Source organism: Mustela erminea, chromosome X, assembly GCF_009829155.1.
Source record: "Mustela erminea isolate mMusErm1 chromosome X, mMusErm1.Pri, whole genome shotgun sequence".
Taxonomy (NCBI): Eukaryota; Metazoa; Chordata; class Mammalia; order Carnivora; family Mustelidae; genus Mustela; species Mustela erminea.
This window is the reverse complement of record NC_045635.1, coordinates 39,381,613-39,403,780: the sequence shown is the minus strand read 5'-3', so window position 1 is coordinate 39,403,780 and position 22,168 is coordinate 39,381,613. Positions and strand designations below refer to the sequence as shown.

General features: G+C 35.0%; 1 protein-coding gene across 10 annotated transcripts in view; it reads right to left on the bottom strand.

Annotated features, from left to right (window-relative positions):
• KDM6A (lysine demethylase 6A) overlaps positions 1-22,168 on the bottom strand; it is a 202,579-nt gene that overhangs the window by 112,656 nt on the left and 67,755 nt on the right. For all 10 annotated transcript variants that reach the window (XM_032331483.1, XM_032331484.1, XM_032331486.1 and 7 more), the window contains exon 4: positions 13,042-13,091. In XM_032331483.1, coding sequence (XP_032187374.1) covers positions 13,042-13,091 — 50 coding nt within the window. The remainder of the gene's footprint in view (positions 1-13,041; positions 13,092-22,168) is intronic.

Sequence of the window (22,168 nt, the reverse complement as noted above, 5' to 3'; positions counted from 1 at the left end):
TTCTTTCCCTCTGCCTCCCCCCCTCTTGTACTTGCTCTCTCCCTTTCTCTAATAAATAATTTTTTTAATGTAAAAATATTACATGTTAGTGACCCCAATCATTTAACAATGATCAAAACTTATTACCAATTTGAACTTACTTTAGAAAGAAGAGACTAGTTTAAACAGAAAAAATATAAAACTATCCCAGTGGATGCAGAATAAACATTTGCATACAAAATAAAAAAGCTGACTTTTAAAATGATATTTTTAATAGTCAGCTTTTGGTAAAGAAGTCCCTTCCTCTTCTTGGGGCACCGAGGTGGCTCAGTGGGTTAAGCCTCTGCCTCTGGTTCAGGTCATGGTCTCAGGGTCCTGGGATCAAGCCCCGCACAGGGCTCTCTGCTCAGCAGGGAACCTGCTTTCCCCTCTCTATCTGCCTCTCTGCCTACTTGTGATCTCTCTGTCAAATAAATAAATAAAAATCTTTAAAAAAAAAAAAAGAAGAAGAAGAAGAAGTCCCTTTCTCTTCTTGGTTTGTTATTTACCTAGTAATAATAATAATTGGCTTTTGGTAAAGAAGTCCCTTCCTCTTCTTGGTTTGTTATTTACCTAATAATAATAATAACAACAACAACAACTGTAAGTAATCATACTTAATGGTAAAACATTTATAACATTCCCTTTAAGAAGGCAAACAACAGGGGTGCCTGGGTGGCTCAGTGGGTTAAAGCCTCTGCCTTTGGCTCAGGTCATGATCCCAGGGTCCTGGGATCGAGCCCTGCATCAGGCTCTCTACTCAGCGGGGAGCCTGCTTCCTCCCTCCCTCTCTCTCTCTCTGCCTGTCAAAAAAAATAAAAATAAAATCTTAAAAAAAAAATAAAAACAGAAGGCGGCGGCAAACAACAAAGGTACTCTAGCACCTCCTTCAATCAATACTGTGCTGACATCCTAATTACCACAACAGCAGGCAAAAAGATCAAAAGCTATAAATGAAGTAACAAAAAAACTATTAATTACAAAGGCAGGATAGTCTACACAGAATCCAAAGTAACACAGACAAATTAGTCAAGTTAGTGAAATTGCTTGATAAATTTAACTTAATATATAAAAGCCAACTGCAGTTCTATATATGAGCAGAGATCTTAAATTAAAAGGACATTTATAATAGCAATAAATCTATAAAATATAAAATACACCTTATAATATGCACAAGAACATCGTGGAAAAATTGTATAAAATATTAAGAAAGACAGTCATCTCTTTATAATGAGAGTTTGTTTATTTGTTTTTAATGCACGAAGTCAATGCAATTTCAATCAATCCCTGGAAGTCACTGTGTTTTTAGGACTCTGATTTCCAGCACTATAGAAACTGACCAGATACTGAACAAATACTGAGAGAAACCTAAGCCTCCAGATCTGTGCTACTTGTTATAAACTCATTTACTATCTATCCTGCCCTTGCCTTTCTTTCCATACTTTTGAGTCCTATACCCACCCAAAATAACCCCAGGCTCTAAAACAGTAGTCCACAAACTATAGCCAAATTTTTTCTTTAAAGCCAAGGAGCTAAAAATAATTTTGACATTTTATAATGGTTACATTGTAACTCATTAGTTAAGTACCTACAAAACAGCTGATGTTGTCTCTTGGCCCACAAAGTCTAAAACATTTACTATTTCATTCTAAAGTTTTTGGACCTCTGCTCTAGACCAAGAACTTGAGAGTTCCCTAAACACCTACTGATTGTACTTTCATGTGTTGGCTCAGTTCTCTTCTTGGAAAGCCTCTCCAGGTCACCTAGCTAGAAAACTGCCATTCATCCTCCCCTCAAATTGCAACTTCTCTGTGGAGCCTTTCTAGACCCTCAAACTTTCCCACACCCTTTATTCAAAGACACACACTTCTGCCCCCCTCATGGCCCTCAACACCTCCAATACATCACTTACCAAAAACATATGCTCATTTGCGTCTCCCCTCACAAGAATATGGGCAACTTGAAAGCAGGATCTTACTATCTCTGTATTGCCAACAAAGCCCTCATCTATGAATGTAAAAGCCAAGTTAGTGACTGACGTAACTAGTATAATAGAAAAAGTTACTGAAAAGTCAGAAGATGAGCGCAGATTCCAAGAGTTCCCTAGTTTCTGCAGCTTTTAATCAATGGTTCTTTTAGATAAGCATACTACCTTAATTCAGAAGCTTTTCTTTCTTTTCTTAAATTCAAGTGGGGGGGGGGGGAGAAAGAGTAGGTTTTGTGTATTTTAAAGTTTACAATTATAAATAAAAATGTATCAGAATTATTTAATAAAGTCTACTTAACAGAAGTCATCAGGAAGCAACAGAACTTCTTCACATTTTAACATGCAGCTTACCATCGACTATCTGTATACTCAAATACATAGCAGCATTAACAGCATACACGCAATTTTTTTATTCCTTTCTACTTCATACTATAAACCATAACAGCAATTTCTAAACTTTCTGACTCATGAAAAGACCTTAGGTTTTGCTGCTATTGTTGAAGGGGATCAGGACACAGTACTCCAAAAGTATGACACTTTGCCTAAGAGTTATTTTGAGCTGAAGACATCGGAGTTCCTCGAATCTCTCATATATTAAAAGCAGAGCCTCCTAAAAGAACCCAAGTGTCATAAACTCCTGCCAAGAGAGGAACTCTGACTCTGTCACAAGACTATAGTATCTCCCATCTATTCTCCTAAGGACTCACTTATTTTCCCAAAAAAGCTGTTTTCCTATAAGCAGCGCCCTTTCTCCCTCTCATAACCTACTAAGTTGGTATATAGCTCCAAATTCTAGCCACCCGTGGCGTTATACATCACTGAATTTTCCCACAGGTATATGCATTGCATGTGTCAACTACTTTTTTCCCTCCTGTTAATCTGCCTGTTTTAGGTAATTTACAGGCCCTAGCCATGAACCTTAGTAGTCAGAAGAAAGCTTTTCTTCCCTATGCCATTTCTTTTTTTTTAATCATTATGCCATTTCTTCATGGTAAATAGAGTTGTTGAGTAAGTACGCTTTGCATTACAAAGGTATTTATTATAATCAGTAATAGTCAACATGTAATGGCATGACAGAATAGTCATGAGACTACTGGCAAATTTTCACTCTTTCAAAAATGACTCATTTGTACTGAACTAGGTAAGAAAAAATATGAGCTCTCCAGAAATAAAATTTTTAATTGCATAATAAACACTACTGGATTTTGAAATGTTGAACAAAAATTAATATTTAATCATGGTTTATAGATCAATGATACCTAATTGTTTATTCTGAATTCCAAAAGGCTCTAACAGAAACTAAAAAAGTGATCATGAATCAGCCACCAAAACACTTTAGATAGGAAAACCCTGACTTGAACTGACAGGAAGTCTTTATTTAATTACCCCTTAATATAACCAATAGTACTATCACTGCAGAGATGGAAATATGTTGTTACCACAGGGGATCTTATTTAACACAGTAAATGCATTATTATGTTTCCAAAATCCGGAAAAAAAAATATCCACCCAACTCTACATAATTCTGGATGCAAGAATTTCAGATAAAGAACTGGGGCCTACAGAATGGCAAATCACTTTATTTTAGAAGTTCTAATTATAGAGGACAGGTTTGAAGAAAGAAGTACAACTAAAACTCAAGAGATAATTATCTCAGTCATTTTTTAAAAATCCATCATATATTCTTCAACTTATAATACACAAATCACACAAAATTAGACAAAACTATAAATATAAAGAGTTAAACCTAAAAATCATAGTCATGAATTCTGATCACTACCACCCTCACGAATCACGCTGTTACAGGGGTGCCTGGGTGGCTCAGCGTAACCCCGCATCGGGCTCTCTGCTTAGCAAGGAACCTGCTCCCCACCCCCACCTGCCTCTCTGCCTACTTGTGATCTCTCTCTCTCTCTGTCAAATAAATAAATAAAATCTTAAAAACAACGACAACAACAATATTGACTGTTATGTTGTTTATTGATGTTTAGAAAACAGAAATTAAAGGAAGTAACATTAATGTCTGTAAGTGACAGTTCTGGTACAAGTTCTTGAATCCAGAGAGATTCAAAAACGTCTACCCCCACACTTAGCCTGGACCTGAGAACCTAACCCACACCTGAAAGTCTATCTTAACTTGACTTTGCAAGTCCTTGGTTTTCATTAGCATTACTTTACTTTTCCACGTCTCCTGCCCAGGCACATAGTCCATTATTATGATAACAATCCAACTCTTCAATGAAAAGCATTAACAGTAGTTTGAGGCCCAAGATTCTTTGAATCCCTTAACTCAAATTCCTTCCTTGCTATAACCACCATTTCTAGACTGTTACATTTGTAGAGATTCTTTTTTTTTTTAATTTTATTTATTTATTTGACAGACAGAGATCACAAGTAGGCAGAGAGGCAGGCAGAGAGAGAGGGGGAAGCAGGCTCCCTGCTGAGCAGAGAGCTGGATGCAGGGCTCGATCCCAAGACCCTGAGATCATGACCTGAGCCAAAGGTAGAGGCTTTAACCCACTGAGCCACCCAGGTGCCCCTCATTTGTAGAGATTCTTATACAATGAAGCTTCCAAACTGAAAGACTTGTCTTAAAGTTTCAATTCTCAATCAGTCCTGACTTTATCTTCTTCCCTAGGATACCAACAAAGCTTTGCAGAGGTGGTGTTCTTTAACATAGTAAGCAATAAACTCAGCTATGTGTTCTTGGTATTTGGGGAGTCAGCTTTTGACACCTGGGGGGATCTCAAAATGCCTGTTAAGAACTCTGTACAATTAGAAACTATCAATGATAAATTATTCTGATGGCTAATTAGTATTCCATGTACGGGGGAATCCCATAATTATGTTCTCTTATTATTCAAAATATCTATAGTAGGTTTTTAAATAACAAATTTTACATTAAGTTTTCCTTGTATAGGTAAGATTAGAGGGGAGTTCCATGGCTGGCAATGGTAGACTAATCTGTTCTGGACTTAAATCGCAATTCCTTCTTCTACCCAAGTAATTAATAGCTAGAAAGGCTGGCCAAAATATTGTTTTAAATCTGTTTTCAGGCATCAGACAACGACCAGGGCATAAAGAACTTGCAAAGTTACAATCAGTAACAGTCTAAATTCATTAAAAACCAAATTCTTTCTACAACAAAATGAATAACTTGTGGCATAGTCATATAATGAAATATTATATGGCAATGAAAACAAACTACTGCAATATACAACTACAGGGATGAATCTAACATACACAGTACTGACTGAAAGAAGACAAGACTTTAAAATATGTTGCACAATTACATTTTTATTAAGTTCAAAAGCAAGCAAAATGGTATTAATATGTTATCACACCACTGCTTCCAATAAATAGGCTAATACATAAGATGACACTGGTGAAGACTCTCCAAGAGACAGTAACTATAAAATAACTGGTTTATAGAATTTATAATACATAAAATAAAGCAGCTAACTAAAGGCACTGAAGAGTAAACAGAAACAGGCAGATTCTAGTGGAAAGATGTGTCTGAACAGTGGCCCCTAAAACTTCTATATCCTAAATCCCCAAACTGAGAATATTTACCTTACACAGCAAAAGATACTCTGCAGTTGTAATTAAATGGATTGTTAGATGGTTAAGGTTATCATCCTGAATTACCCAGGTTAGACCCGATGTAATCACTAGAGTCCTTAGTAAGAGAAAGGCAAGAAAGTTAAAGGCCAAAGAAGGCAATGAAGAGACAAAAATGTAGTAAGATACGGAGCCATGAGCCAAAAGAATGTGGGAAAACTTCAGAAGCTAGAAAAGGCAAGAGGTTCTGTAACAGAACCTCCAGAAAGAACAAGCTCTAATGACAATTTGACTTACCTAAGACTCATTTGGGATTCTGACTTTCAAAACTGTAAGATAATTAAATTTGTGTTTTTTGCCACTAAATGTGTGTTAAGTTATTAAAACAACAATAGGAAACTAATATGAAAGGCCATGCTTAGAGAAGGAAAGTTGTATGGGTTGAGTTCCATTTTCCCAGTTATTAAAACTTGCTGCTAGGTAGAGCACATATGAGAGTGGGTCACTAGTAGAAAAAGCAGTCTTTCTAATATAGAACACCTTAAGACTAGAACCAGGAGAAATCAAAACCCACTAAATAAAGGGAAATTCCAAAAAAGAAAGAGCCAGAGAATTCGAAATTCTGTCTATTCACATGTCTGACTGACTCCTGGATCCAAGTTAGAGACTTAGAGCTAAATTAAAGACAAAAGATCTGAATTGATACTTAAGTTGCCACTGGAAGAAAGTTGAGTTTGCCGTTCAAGTCCAATAAAGGTAACTGCCTGATAAAAGAGAAAGGTGGGGGGACCTCTCTTGAAGGAAATAATAGAACCAAGAGTTAGCATAATTTTCATAATGTCCAGTTCCTAACACAAAATTACAAAACATACAAAGATCCAGGGAAACAGAACATATTCTCAGGAAAGAGAAAATCAACTGAAACCAAATCCAAAATGATCAAGATGTTAGAATATGGCAGACAAGGGGGTTAAGTATCTTCCTTTGGCTTGGATCATGATCCTGAGGTCCTGGTATAAAGCTCCACATCAGGCTCCCTTGCTCAGTGGAAAGCCTGCTTGTCCCTCCCCCTCTGCTGCCTGCTTGTGTGCACACAGGCTCTCTCTTTCTGTCAAGTAAATAAATAAAATCTTTAAAAAAAATTTTTTTTTAATTTAAAAAAAGAAAATGGCAGACAAGGATTTTACAGTTCCTATTCTAATTGCCATCAATAAAACATGCTCATAATTAAAAAGACAGGAAATCTGAACAGCGAAAGAGAAATAATAATAAAAAAAAGAACCCAATGGAAAATCTGTAACTTAAAAATACCATATCTGAAATAAAATTCAATGGACTGAACTAATAATTAAATGACAACAAAGAAAAGAATAAACTTCAAAAATAGAAAAGCAAATTATCCAATGTAAAGACCACAGAGAAAAAAATAAGAGCTCCTCAGGGGCATTTATATAAAAACAAATTATCTAACCTACATGGAGTTGGATCCCCAGGAGAAAAGGAAAAAGAATGAACAAAAAATTATTTGAGGAAATAATGATAAAAATTTCCCCTATGTAATGCAAATTCAAAAATGCTCCGGCAGGATAAGTATGAAATGACCAGGCAGAGATAAATCATGATCAAACTATAGGAAGCCAAAGATAACAAGCAAATCATGAAAGAACCAAACAAACTGTGTACAGGGTCATCGGTACAATTAAGGGCCGATTTCTCATCAAAAAAAGGAAGGCAAGGAGGTAGACTTCATTTTAAAAAGGCAAGCCACGCCATAATTCCATAACCAGCAAAAATGCCCTTTAAAAATGAAGTCAAAAAAATATTTTCGGATAAAAGAAACTCATCTCTGCCAGATCTTTACTATAAGAAATGCTAACCAAAGTTCTTTAGCCTAGAAGAAAGTAGTGCATGAAGAATATCAGAAATGGTAACCATATACGTAAATACAAACCATTACTATTGTCACTGTAATATATGGGCCTGTTCAAAGCAAAAAAAATCATCTTGTGGAGTTAATAATGTAAATTTAATAGATATAACTACTATCACACAAAGGACATGGATAGGTAAGAAGTGGACTTAAGTAACTGAAAACTTTCCACATCTTAGGTGAATTGACACAATGTTAACTGAGACTTAACTGTGAAAAATTAAAGGTATATACTATAATCCCAGTGAATGAATAATGAAAAGCAGAGCTAAAATGGACAAAAGGAAAAGTAAAATGAAATTGTAAAACATTCAAATATCAAAAAGGGATAGGGAAAGTAGGTAAGGAAGAACGTAAACTGAGAGGACAGCAGAAAGGAAAAATCAAGATGCAAACCCTATCATATAAATGAGTACATTACTATGAATGGTTTAACAGTGCAAGTAAAAAAGAGAGATTCTGAGACTGCATAAAAAACAAGACCCACTTATAAGTTATCTACAAAAAAAGAATTGTAAATATAAAGTTACCAACTGGTTGGAAAGAAGAGAAAAAGGATGTATCACATAATAACAAGCCTAAGAATGACAGAATGTCTATATTAAAATTAGACAGAACACATGTCAAGACAAAAGGAATTACCAGAGGTAAAAACAGTATTTTATCATGACAAAAGGGTCAATTCACCAGGTAAAAATAACAATCAGGAATGTATATATACAAGTAAGAAAACTTCAAAATGCATTTTTTTAAAAAGGGCAAAATTAAAAGACAATTCCACAATCATTAAGCAATAACTCAGCAAATGACACAGACAAAAATCATCAAAGACAGAAATTTGAAATACACTATCAACTGCCTAATTTACCTTTGTTTGTAGCATAGTACAACCAACAAATACAAATCCCGTGGCTATGTCCAAGTGCTAAGCCAATAAAGTCTTAATATATTTCAAAAGAATGAAATTATACAAAGTATGCTGTATAAATAAAATAGAATTAGAAATCACTAACAATGAGATATCTAAAATAACCCAAATATTTTGAAATCATACAACATGTATCCAAACAACCCATGGGTCAGAAGAAAGAGAAAGTAGAAGACATTTTCAAATAAAAGGTGAACAAAAATAGAAAATATAAAAATTTGTGGTATACAATTAAAGCAACGCTAACAAAAATAGATACCTTTAAATACTTATACTAGAGGAAAAAGAAAATCACTCATCTAAGCTTCTACCTAAATAAGAGAAAATTAAACAGAAAGTAAGCAGAACAAATAAAGACAATCAGAAATCAATGAAATATAAAACAATACTGAAAGAAGAAAAAAAATCTATGAAACAAAGATTTTTGCAAAGATCAATAAAATGGGGGCACCTAGGTGGCTCAGTCGTCAAGCCTCTGCCTTCGGTTCAGGTCATGATCTCAGGGTCCTGGGATGGAGCCCCACATAGGGCTCCCTGCTCAGTGGGAAGCCTGCTTTCCCTCTCCCACTCCCCCTGCTTGCATTCCCATTCTCACTGTCTCTCTGTCAAATAAATAAATAAAATCTTAAAAAAAAAAATCAGTAAAATTGATAAACCTCTAGCCAAGCTGATCAAGAAACAAAAGTATTAGGAATAAAATAGGTCATACTTCATCACCAGTTCTACAGTTATTAAAAGGAAACTAGAGTTACAACAGAAAACAGTAATCTGAAAATTATTATTGGGTTATGCCATCGAAAAGAACTCTTGCACAGTACATGTGATTAAGCCCAGTTAAGGCCTCTTTATAAACTTTTAAGACTTGGCAAGTAGGTTCGGGGATCCATTCATCTTGCTGCTGCCCAAGACAAGCCTCAACTATAAAGTTTCCTTTGCTTATTAAAAGTGCTATCTTCCAACCTGCAGTGGGCCACCCCTTTCATTGGTCTTTCCCTGCCTTCTGTCTGAATACAGGAACCAGTTTCAGCTTTGCTTTTCAAAGGCACAATTGGGGGGGGGGGGATGGCAAGCCACAGAATGTGAGAAAGTATTTCCAAAACATGTATCTGACAAAGGGCTTTCCCCCGGAATATGTAAATAGCCCATACAACTCAACTGAGGCCAAAAAAAAAAAAAAAAAAAAAAAATTAGAAATGAGCAAAAGACGTGAACAGGTAATTTAGCAAAGAAAAGTATACTAAGGGCCGATAGCGCACAGAAGATACTGAACATCACTGTCATCAGGAAAATGTAGATAAAACCAAGATGAAAAACCACTACTTACCTACTAGAATGGCTAAAGTTAAAAGAGAGTGACAATACCAGGTACTATCCAAGATGTACAACTAGGGAAATGAAATGCTGCTAGCTGGAATGTAAAATGCTACAGCCACTATGGAAAACAGGTTGGTAATTAAACCTATTAACTGCAATGGAACCCAGCATTTCCAAATCCTAGATACATGTACCAAGAAAAATGAAAACCTATATCCATACAAAGACAAATGTTCACAGAATTTCATTTATATTTACCTAAAGCTAGATACAACACAAATGTCTAACAACTGATAAATGGAATAACTGTGGCAGACTCATTCTATGAAATACTACTTAAAGATTAAAAAGAACACAATATTGATACACACAACATGGATGAGTCTCAAAAATAGCATGCTAAATGAAAGACATCAAAAACAAAAGAATACATTCTGCTTGGATCTAGTTGTGAGGCATTCTAGAAAAGGCAAAACTAAAGAGATAGAAAGCAAATAACTAACTGCCTGGGACCGAGGGGTCAAGCAAGAATGGACATCAGCTGTAAAGGGGACATAAGGGAACACTGAATGATGGAAATATTCTGTATCTTAATTGTAGTAATGGTTATACAACTTCATATAAACTGCTGAAACACAGCAAGCTTATACACTTAAAATTATGTAAGTTATACCTCAAAAAAGCTGGGGGGGAAATCATCAGATATTTTTGTGGAGCTAAACAACTTAATTAGATTAAGAGATTTTTTTTAACAGTATGTTGTGTTAGGATAATTAGCCATAAGGAAAAAGATGAATTTAGATGTTCCTCACAGTATAAATCAAGGATGACTTAAATCTCAAATGGATCACAGATTTAAATTAAAAAATAAAAACCATTCAAGTACTAAAAGAGTATGTTCGTGAATTTTTTTAACACCTGGGAATAAGGAAAAAACCTGTCCTAGAACTCAAAGTAGGAAAAGACTGATAAATTTGACTGCAAAGAAAAGACTTCTGCATAGGCAAAAACAAATACACAAAAGCAAAGCAAAACAACAATGTCAAACTGCAACTTGTTGTACTCCAGATAAAGGATAAATACTTCCTACAAAATACAGCTATATAAAACAGAAAAATAAAACAATGGCCCACCCAATAATAGAAAATTAGGCAAGAGATATGAACAGATGTTTCAAAGAAAAATAGCCTTTAAAATTTAATTTCAAAAAACTCAAGTTGTTAACAATTAAGAAAACTGCAAATTAAAACAACAATAAGCAAAAACAAACGAACAAACACAACAATAAGCACAATTTCTCACCTATCAGATACAAAAAGCCTAACATAAACTCTCTTGCTTAAAACCAAGGGGAAATCAGCAATCCCAAAGGAGCTATACTGAACACTTACCCTTATAAAGGATCCCACTTACACACCAAAGAATCACTCACTAATAAAAATATGAAAAGATACTTGTACTACTTATTGCAGTACTATCTACAATAAAGGCAAAGACTGAAGCAACTGGTTTGAATAAACTACGGAATAAATCTTCATAACCTTGGGTTAGGCAAAGATTTCTTATATGCAACACTAAAAGCACAAGCAATGAAAGAAAAAATTGAGAAAAATGGACAACATCAAAATTCAAAATTTTTGCACTTCAAAAATATACTGCCAAGAAAGTGAAAATACAAGCCACAGACCTTGAAAACGTATTTGCAAATTATGTATCTGGTAAGAGATTGTATCCAGAATGTATAAAGATCTCTGACAACATATACATATATAAAAAACAAGGGCACAGCGTTTGCACAGAATATATCAAACAGCCAATGCGTTCATAAAAAGATGCTAAATATCATCAGTCATTTGACAAATGGAAATAAAAACCATAATAAGATGCTACATCACACCCACTATGATGGTTACACTCAAAAACAATTACAACTTCTGACAAGACATGGAGAAACTGAAACCCTCTTAACACTGCTGGCAAGAATGTAAAACATTATAGCCACTTTGGGAAACAGTTTCTTAAAATATTAAAAGTAGATTTACCCCACAACTCAGTAATTCTATTCCTGGCTATCTACCCTAGAACTGAAAATCTATGCCCACACAAAACTTGACAACACAAATATTCATGGCAGCACTGTTTGCAATGGCCAAAAAGTGAGAACTAAAATGCCCATCAACTAATAAATGAATAAAATGTGGTATATCCATACAATGGAATATTATATAATAAGAAGAAAGTATTAAACATGCTATGAATGGACCAACCTTGAAAACACGCTAAGTGAAAGAAGTCAGTCACAAAAAAACACCTATGCTATGGTACCATTTATAGGACATATCCAGAAAATACAAATATACAGAGACACAAAGTAGAGTAGTACCTGCCAGAGGTTGGGCATGAGGTTTCATTATGGGGAAATAGACATGTCCTAGAATAAGACTATGATTATGGTTGTACAAATCTGAAAATTCACTAAAAGTCACCGAACTGCATAGTTAAAACAGTTGAATTTCATGCTATGTAAAAATTACACTTCCACAAGCTTTTAAGTAAAGGTAAGCCACAGACAGGAAAAGTATTTTCAATACATTTTTTAAATTACCAAAATGTACTGTTAAAACTTCCACAAATCGAAAAGAAAAAACTAGGTGATGGAAAACAAAATATACCTTAAAAATATAAAATGACAATTCAGATAAAGAAACTCCACTCATCAATAAACTTATGCTTAAAAATAAACATGACGTGAAGATTAACCTGCCCAGGTTAACTATATGAACTGCTTAAAGAAAATGAATGACTCACAGTTCTTCATTTAGGTAAGTCTTTTAAAAAACAGTTAGGTTCAGCTGTCCTCAGAGTTCCAATTACAGACAGACTATACCAAGAAAGATTCCTATTTTAATTTCCCCATTGTTCCTTGCCTTTGCAGTCTTATAAACCCATCTTATACATCTAATAAAAGCCTTCTTTTATTCCCAGGTACCAACTTAAGACAAAACAAACAAACAAACAAACATTTTGCTGCCATTTGGTTTTACTTGCTTTTAAATTCTTACACTTAGGATCATCTTTGGCCAATAATGTGTGTCAGAGTAATCTATCTCTTTTAATAAAATACAAGGCGGTTCATACAAGATAACACAAACAACATTTGCCTTTCCAATCTTCTTTCCTTATGGTGTTTTTTAAAGTAATTAATGAAACAAAGGAAAAAAGGAGCACAATTCATTCTGAGCATAACCAGTAGTAATTAGACCAAAAAACAAGTCGGAAACGAACATGAAAATGTTCACTAACCTTCCAGTAGTCAGATTGTAAACTGTAGTACCTCTGGTATGCAGATAATGCTGAAAGAGGGAAAATAAGTATGAGTCGCAATTACATCCCACACCAAATCAATAATATAAGTTTTAAGAAACATCACAATAAGCTTCCCATCATACCCCACCTTCCAACAGAGAGTGATATTTAAGACCAAACAATTTAGAAATCTGGACCCTCCCCATCCTGTAGTCAGACATAGTAAGTATCAAATACACAGGACTTCAAGGATGTAAACCCATTCACACCTCAGACCTAATCTTGAACAGAATCTAGGCTACCTCTTGAATCAACATGGCCTTCTCACAGAGTAGATCTGATAAAAGGATTAAGAATTTCTACTTTGGAATGTGCTGAGTTATTTGTTCCCACAAGGGATCTCACTTCTAACAATGACCAAGAGCTCAACCACAGCAAGGAGCAAAAGGACTGTTCCTTTTGTGATGTTTCCTTTCATATAATCAACAAAAAAATCCAGCCCACAATTAACTTACTCCAACTCAATTCCAAAATAGGGAATTGCATACCCCTAAATCCATGAGGCATAAAAGGCTGTGGAAAAAATTATAGTTCCTGTCAATCCAAAAACTCAGTGAGGAGGTTAAAAAACAAAATAAACTGAAAATTACATACACACATTAGAATTGGTAGAGAGAATCTTTTTAAAAAACTGTTCAGCAATAAATAAGTCATGGGGATGTAATGGTGCAATGGTGACTACAGTTAACAATACCGTGTTGCATATTTCAAAGTCGCTAAGGGAGTAAATCTTAAAAGCTTTCATCACAAGAAAAAAATTTTTTAACTATGGTGATGGATCTAAGAAGACTTACTGTGCTCCTTTTGCAATATATACATTGAATCATTATATTATTCAAGGCCTAAAACTAATGTTATATATCAAGTATACCTCAATTTAAAAAAGACTTAAGATTTTTTCAAATAAAAGATTTCAAAAGTGTAAAATTTTAAGTAGATAAAAATGGGGGGAAATGCAAATTAATATTTTCTAGAACTGTGTGTGTAACGCTTTCATAGTGTTTATCAGTAAACAGCCAAAATACATGTGAATACAAAGCAGAGAACTTTCTAAACATGTTCAAATTAGAGAAGCATTACCCAAAAGCATCATCATATATCTGAACAAGTAACTTATTTAAATAATGTTCATCTTTTTTGGCATTAGATGATGCCAACCAACCTATCCTTGGAAGGGCATTTAGAAATATGTCCAGTTATAGTGAAAAATTGATTACAAACTATCCTGCATTTTCTAGTTCTTCACATGATTGTTGCTAGCTCACAAAGGTCACTGATTAATGGTCTTCTAAAAAAAAAAGCAATCCAACTTATCATTCTACCTGGAAGAAAATAGTCAAACAAGGTTTGTGTCCAGAAACCATCACTGATTTATAAAAGACAGTCATAGGAAAGGTATTCTCCCTCTATTACTGGATGCAAACAAGGAAACCTATATATCACTAAATACCACCACAAAGGGAACTACTCTTAGTATGAAGCCCACAGAAGATAGGAGAGAAAACAAATGGAAAGTAGCTGGATACTTTTAGACCGCAAACTAGGCCTAGTATACAACTCACCTACGAACTTACACTTATGGGAGGCAATCAATTTGCTTATTATTTAAGCTAGAATCAGGTCTTTGCTTTTGTACCAAAATCACCCTAACCAGTAAAAGTCAGGGTTCCTAAAAATTTTGTGCACTCACCATATTAAATCCGGACTGCCTTTCAATGATGTTCTGGGATTCCAGCAACCTTGGAAAGCCTGTTTCCAATAACCTACCTAATAATATATATTACATGAATTCATAAAATTCCCATTTTAGAATTGGCAGTGCACTTAAAGAGATAGCATGGTGTCCTCCAAAGTAAATGAAACACGAGGTCCAAGAAGCCTATGTGACTATCAGCTGGGAGAAACATAGCATCCATACTACTATATGGTAAACCAAAAAATAAATACGAACTCTCAAATTCAAAGTCAAAAAAGTAAATGCTTCAAAGTGCAAGCACAGATTTGTAAATGAGACATTCCTTCCATGAGCATTTCTTACCTTTCCAATTATACCTTACCCCATTAGGCCTAGCATCCTATTTTAAGAAAAAATCTTAACATATTTTATGATTCCTAATTCAAATAAATCATTAGAACTCTATAGACTATACAAGTACCCATCACCAGAATCTCTATAGTGAAATCCTTCTAACCAAAGCAAAGTCATTTCAAATCTCTAAGTCAGTTACGTATCCATGAAAAAGAATTCCTGGTTCACTGTAGCTAGACTTTTCTAAGTCCTTAACAGAGAATAAAGGAAATCATTTGTTTGGACATCCTTATAATACTTAAAACCTTTTTCGCAATGACTGTAGCATATTATCTTACTAGGCTCTTCCTTCCCTGAATCATCTAATCTTCACTTTGTGATCCCTGGGTTCTCTATTGGTTCAAGAAGTCCTTCTTCATCCTACTAGGAAATCTTTTTACCATTACATCAGGAAAGACTGTCCTTTTGCCACTTAACAAAAAATGGTGTGCCCAAACATACTAATATCCACTCTCTATCAACCAAATTCCAAAGCTCAGATCTTTTTAATCCTGGGAACCAACTTTATTTATGAACAGACCTCAAATTATTTTTTCATAATTTTGAGTTTCATTTTTAAACAAGACTATTTAGTCTTTTAGATTAAAAAAGAAGAAAATATAATTTAAAAGAGTATTTAAAAACTGGCAAAGAAGCTGGGTCTAAAAAAAATAAATGCAAAAAATAACAATGAGAAGTTAAATTTAACTATTATAACAACTTAAGTGTAACCTTTCTCACACAATCTCCTTTATTTTACCCTTTACCTTGGGAAGATAGGAGAAGAGGAGGAAACAAAAAAGGAAATTATCAAGAATAAAAGAATGACCTATACAGATGGGAGAGGGTATTACACATAGCCCTCCTTTAACTTCAAAATTGTGCTATACAGCTTTTCACATATAAAAATGATAAAACTAAATAATAATGGTTAATACTCAGTTATAATAAGGGAAATAGCCAAAAGTGGCAAAATTTTAAGGAAGTAGGCAGTTCTCTCTTTCTACTAGTGCTGTAAGCATAAATTAGTAAAAAATTTTTTGCAGCCTACTTTAGCAGTGTCAAAAGTTTTAATACAGTTAATCCTTGCACAACAGTAGAAAATTCACACTTAACTTTCAACTCCTGAAAAACTTAATAGCCTACTGCTAACTTAAAACCTTACCCACAACAACAAAAAGTCGATTAACATATATTTTGTGTGTTACATGTATCATATACTGTGGTTTATAATAAAGTAAGCCAGGGAAAATAAAATATGATGAAAATTCTAAGAGAAAATACATTTACAGTATTGTAGTGTATTTACTGAAAAAAATTCCACATTTAAGTGGACCTTTGCAGTTCAAACCCATGTTATTAAAGGATTAACTACACACACACACCTTCGCTCAGTAAGCCCACCACATCAAAGTATTCCTTCTAAAAACATAAACATGGATGTGTGCAGATTTAGCTACAAGGATGGAGAACAGTTAGTACCAAAAAAGGAAAGAACAGTCTACACAGACAATAAAGAACTCTTCTACCTATAAAATAGATACTATATAGGAAATGGAAACGTTAGTGTGTTTCTCAGATGGAGAAATTAACACGATACACCAGGTTAAAGAAAGTAGCAGAGTTTAATTCAATTTTCAAATGTTGAAAATTTATTGTGATAGAAAAGTCTCTGAAGATTTGCATCAGAAATGTTTAAAAACAAGTGTCTCTCTATGATAAAATACCAATGGGTCTTTAATACATTCACATAATATTTCTTAAGTATTAAGTGGCTAGCACCATGCCAGATATAATGAAATAGAGATGTGAGCAAACACATGGCTCTGTTCTCAGGCTGTTTACCTTCTATGGTTATTGATCTTTTAATATTTTTCTTTAAACAATGAACGTATTAATTCATATAAATGTTAAAATAAATGTACTTATGTTAAAATTGGGAAATGGTCAACATTATCAAATGAGAACTCCCAGGAAGGAGACGGTAGGAAAAGTAGCAGCTTTAGGTAAACATACATTCTCACCACTTCCTAAAAGACTGACATTAAGCCTTTTATTATTTTTTTTTTCATCATGGTAAGTATACTCTTGAATCCCTATCACCCATTTCACGTACCCCCACCCACCTGCCCTCTGGTACCCATCAGTTTTTGTTCTCTATAATTAAGAGTCTGTTTCTTGGTTAGCCTCTTTCTTGTTCCCTTTACTCGTTTGTTTTATTTCTTAAATTCCACATATGAGTGGAATCATATAGCATTTGTCTTCCACTTATTTTGCTCAGCACTATACTCCTTAGTTCTACCCACGCTGTTGCAAATGGCAGGATTTCATTCTTTTTCATGCCTGGATAATATTTCATTGTCTATATATACCATATCTTCTTTATCCTTTCATCTACTGATGGGACACTTGGGCTGCTTCCATAATTTGGGTATTGTACATAAGGTTACAATAAACATGGGGATGCATGAATCCCTTTCAATTAGTGTTTTTGTCTTTTGGGAGTAAATACCCAGTAGTGCAATTGCTGGATCATAGGATAGTTCTACTTTTAACTTTTTAAGGAACCTCCATACTGTTCTCTAGAGTCGCTGCACCAGTTTGCACTCCCACCAACCATGAACAAGGGTTCCCTTTTGTCCACCATTCTCACCCACACATTATTTCTTATGTTGTTGATTCTGGCCATTCTGTCAGGTGTGAGGTGGAATCTCACTATAGTTCTGATTTACATATCCCTGATGATGAGTGGACATCCAGCTATTTGATTAAAGTTAATTCCTTGTAAGTTACAAGCAGCCTAAAGAGTTTTTTCAGTAAAAGAATAAGGTGTAACTGAAGAATAAAAAGAGAAGTTCAAAGTCTTATTATAATTTGTCTGGAATTTTAAAAAGAGAGATTTCCAGAGAAATACAGTGAGGGAGTAAAGAGAGTTAAGACATTCAGTAGATACCAGAAACTTCATGCTTGGAAGTATTATGGCTTTGAGTTAAGGTTATCAGAACAAGAGAAAAGACAGTGTGCCTGATGACAAGTCCATACGTGTAGTGTGGGATGAAAAGAAACAACAATGTAGTTTAAAGGTGATAGCCTTGGGAAATGCAAGGAAGGAAGGTTTAAAATGCAGTCTATATTCCTAATATTAGACTGTGTACTAACTGCAGACAAAACTCAGCATTTCTGTTTTCACCCCCTAGCCCAATGTGTCTAGGTATGGAAGGAAAGGATGTACTTCTTTGACATTCTTCAAATTTGTCAGTTGCACTGACTGCCTTCTTTAGGCCAGAACAGGCTGTGGTTGCCTAAAGTTATTAGGTCAACAGATTTATTTGATTTATTTCATTTGTTATCGAGGCTAGACTGAAAGGTTACATTTATACCCTGGATAAATGATATCTTAGAGAGCTTATATTAACTTTCACTATATATAAATGACTGATTTATTCCGCTCACTAGCCTTCTCAAATTCCGCTTTCTGCCTTCTCAAATTGTGACTGCCCAAAACACATCTTTTCCCTTTTATGCAGCATTAATACGTATTAAACACATGCTAACATTTGAGAAACCCTGTGAACAGTATCCACAACAGACCTTTGTTCCCATCTCCTTTTCTCCACACATTTGCAAAGATTTAATATTACAGATTCAACCAGACAGAAAGTTGGAAAAGCTAAAAAACAAATAATCTTTTACTGCTTCATCAGCACCTTCACTGAGACTTTCAACTATAATTAATGCACACTGCCATTATTAAATTAATATAGCTGGAGCACCTGGGTGGCTCAGTTGGTTAAGCATCTGACTCTTGGTTTCAGATCAGGTCATGATCTCGGAGTGGTGGGATGGAGCCCCATGTCAGACTCCACTGGAGGTTATTTCCCTCTGCTCCTCCCCTTGCTCTCACATCTCTTTCTCTAAAATAAATAAAACCTTAAAAAAAATTAATATACTCCTCAAGATCTTTAGCACCTCACATATGGCTTACTATAACAGAAACAAAGTATATGTTTTGAGTTCCTTCAATGTGTTCTGCAACAGCTCTCTGGTTCTTTAAGCTACTATAACTTATGCTTATTGCCTAGACATAGGATTCTGACAACCTCAGTTATGGTCACTGTTTTGCTTTCTTGGATACTTCTCAAATGCATTTTCTAATTCTAGACCATGAGTGAACTGAACAAAACTTGTGATTCCCAAACTGCAATGGAAGGAGTGGAAGTACTGGTGATTTTTTTTTTAAACATAGATATCACAGTTTGAAAACCACTAAATACATTTAAATGAAGTTATACAAAGAAATAGGATGCAATGAGTAAATGCAATGACCACATACGAACAATCACCTTGACTGTAATGGGTTTTTAGAGACATACGTAATATCCATTCTATGAATATTATGTGCCTGTATAGGTCAGTATTTTGTATTTTTATTTCATTTTATCTTACTATCTCAACACAAATTTGTATTGTATAGCAAAAATATATACAATGCAAACTAATTCCAATGATTCTATCTGAAAGGAGTTTTAAACAAAGAGTAAAAGAATCACAACCTTCAGGGGTGCCTGGCTGGCTCAGTTGGTTAAGTGCCTGACTTGTGATTTCTACTAAGGTCATGATCTCATGGGTCATGGGATGGAGCCCCAGGGTCACACAGGGCTCCACACTCAGTAGGGAGTTTGCTTGGGATTCCTTCTATCCCTCTCTCTCTGCCCCTCCCCAACTTGTATGGACATGTGTGCACTCTCTCTTTCTCATATAAATAAATAAATCTTTAAAAAAAAAAAAAGAATCACAACCTTCAGTTCTAACAGCTACAACAATAAAGAGGAAATCATGCAAGGATTAAGAAAAGGGTAATTTCTGAAGAAGCCAAAGAAGATCTATTATTGGAAAATAACCACTCTATGTTCTTATATTTTATATATCCTAGGATGGAGTCTTGTCTTTCTACCTAAGAACGACAAAGAGAAGACAAAGAGAGCTCACCAATTCTGACTTAAGACTTCTTCACACTAGCAACTCTTGGCATCAAACTCACCCTAGCCATCTGTAACTGCTGAGTTACTAAAACAACCAAAATATATTTTGTCCAAAAGTGATAGACAATGCAACAAAATGAGAAAATTACTTGAAGGAAGGAGGAAAGGGAGAAAAAAATCAATCACTGGAGGGAATTTCAGAGAAAACTTCCAACTCATAACAAACCACAAAGAAACTATTTTTTTTTAATTTTCATGGTTTTCATGCTAATATCAGGAATGAGTTATTACTATATCTCCCCTTCAACTAACTGTTTTACTTCAGGATTTCTTACTATCTCCCAAGTCTCCTACCTCATAATTTCTTTTTAGAATTTTGATGTGTACTCTGAGATAATTTGCTACTTAATTTTCTAAGCAATTAACTTAGTGACTGTCCTTACCTATAATTTGCCACACGTATTTACAGATATTACATATAATTTCTATTATACTACTCCTAAGGTCCATCACATATATTTGCAAGAATATATACGCCTGTCCTTCAGTCCAGGGTTCTCCATCTCTCAGGTTGTTTTGCAACCCAAAGAAGAGAAATCACTGTCCCATCTAATGGCTTAAGGCAGTCTAACAGCGCCATCAGCTGTTTGGTTCAGCAAAGGCTAATGAGTTAGCTTCAGGGTTAGGAGTGGCAAAGGAAGTACAGGAAACTCTAAAAAATCATTCAAATCTCACTTCTAGGAAGGAATAACAGGAGTCCTGCCTGCAGACAGCCTCTAACAGTGAGCTGCTTTAGGTGCAGAGCCACCTTGCCCAAGGTCACACTCCCTCCCAGGCTGGCCCATACCCAGTATCAAAAGGATGGAGTGGAGTATAAAGACCTGGTCATCTTTACCCAACCTCGGATAGCTCTGAAGGGCCATTCTAGCTCCAAGGCTCCACTTGGAGTTAGCCAAGGCTGTCACAGCTTAACTTCTCACCTCTGTCCAATTCTTCCTCTTTTCAACCCAATTCTTTCCCCTCTACCTTCCACAAGTGCTGATCTTAAAGGAACTCCTTACTAAATATCCTGTATGCTGAACTCAATCCAAAGGAATCCAACCCACAAATAGGCCAAGAGCACTGAGACTTCACTGACCAAGCTACCCTGGCGCCCCAACCAATTAGTTTTTAAGAATAAATTCCTAGAAGCCAAATGACCAAATCAAGTGACAGAAATTTTTTTTTAAAACTCTTCAAACATATTACAAACCAGAAAGATTAAAAAAAAAAAAAAAAAAAAAAACCTGTTTTAGCAAATCTTTTTTTCCTTCTGTTTCAAATTCATCTGACATGACAGAAAATGTTTTTTAATGAACAAATCCGTAACAGTAATGATAAAGTATACCATCTGCAGATCAGAAATGTTTAGGAATTCCTATAAGGCAGGAAGCAAGATGGTATCACAATGACAAATAAGGACAAAAAGTACAGTCCAGAATGTACACAAAACACATCCTACGATTTTGTACTTCAAAAGTAGAAGTAGTTTTTCACAAGGAACCCCAAGATCAGAAAATTTCACACAAAGAAGAGGACTCAGTACTATAACTAAAGAAGTGTCTTCAGAATAATGGGCCAGTAAGTCCCCTACATACGTATACCTGAGCAATTTACTCACATGTTCACTGTATGGCTTATGTGTACTCCCTAAAAAGTTATGGTTTATAATCTGTTCTCCAAAACTAAATGTCTATTTGGCTGAAGCTGGAGGTTCTCACCTTGCAATGGGTTCCAAAGAGAGGAGGAGGAAGCAGCCTAAGGTGACAATGTCTCCATAAACTGGTGGTAGGGGTGATGGGAGTGTGGACAGGCCTACTAGAGATGGGCTCTAATTTTGAACTTACAGGAAGATGGCGAAGAGTGGACAGAAAGAATTTAATAATTAGTATGTAAAAAGGAATGTTTTTTGTAACTTGGAAATATGGTCAATAAAGACTCAAGGAAAATTAAAGAAAAAAATCAAAGTAACAGA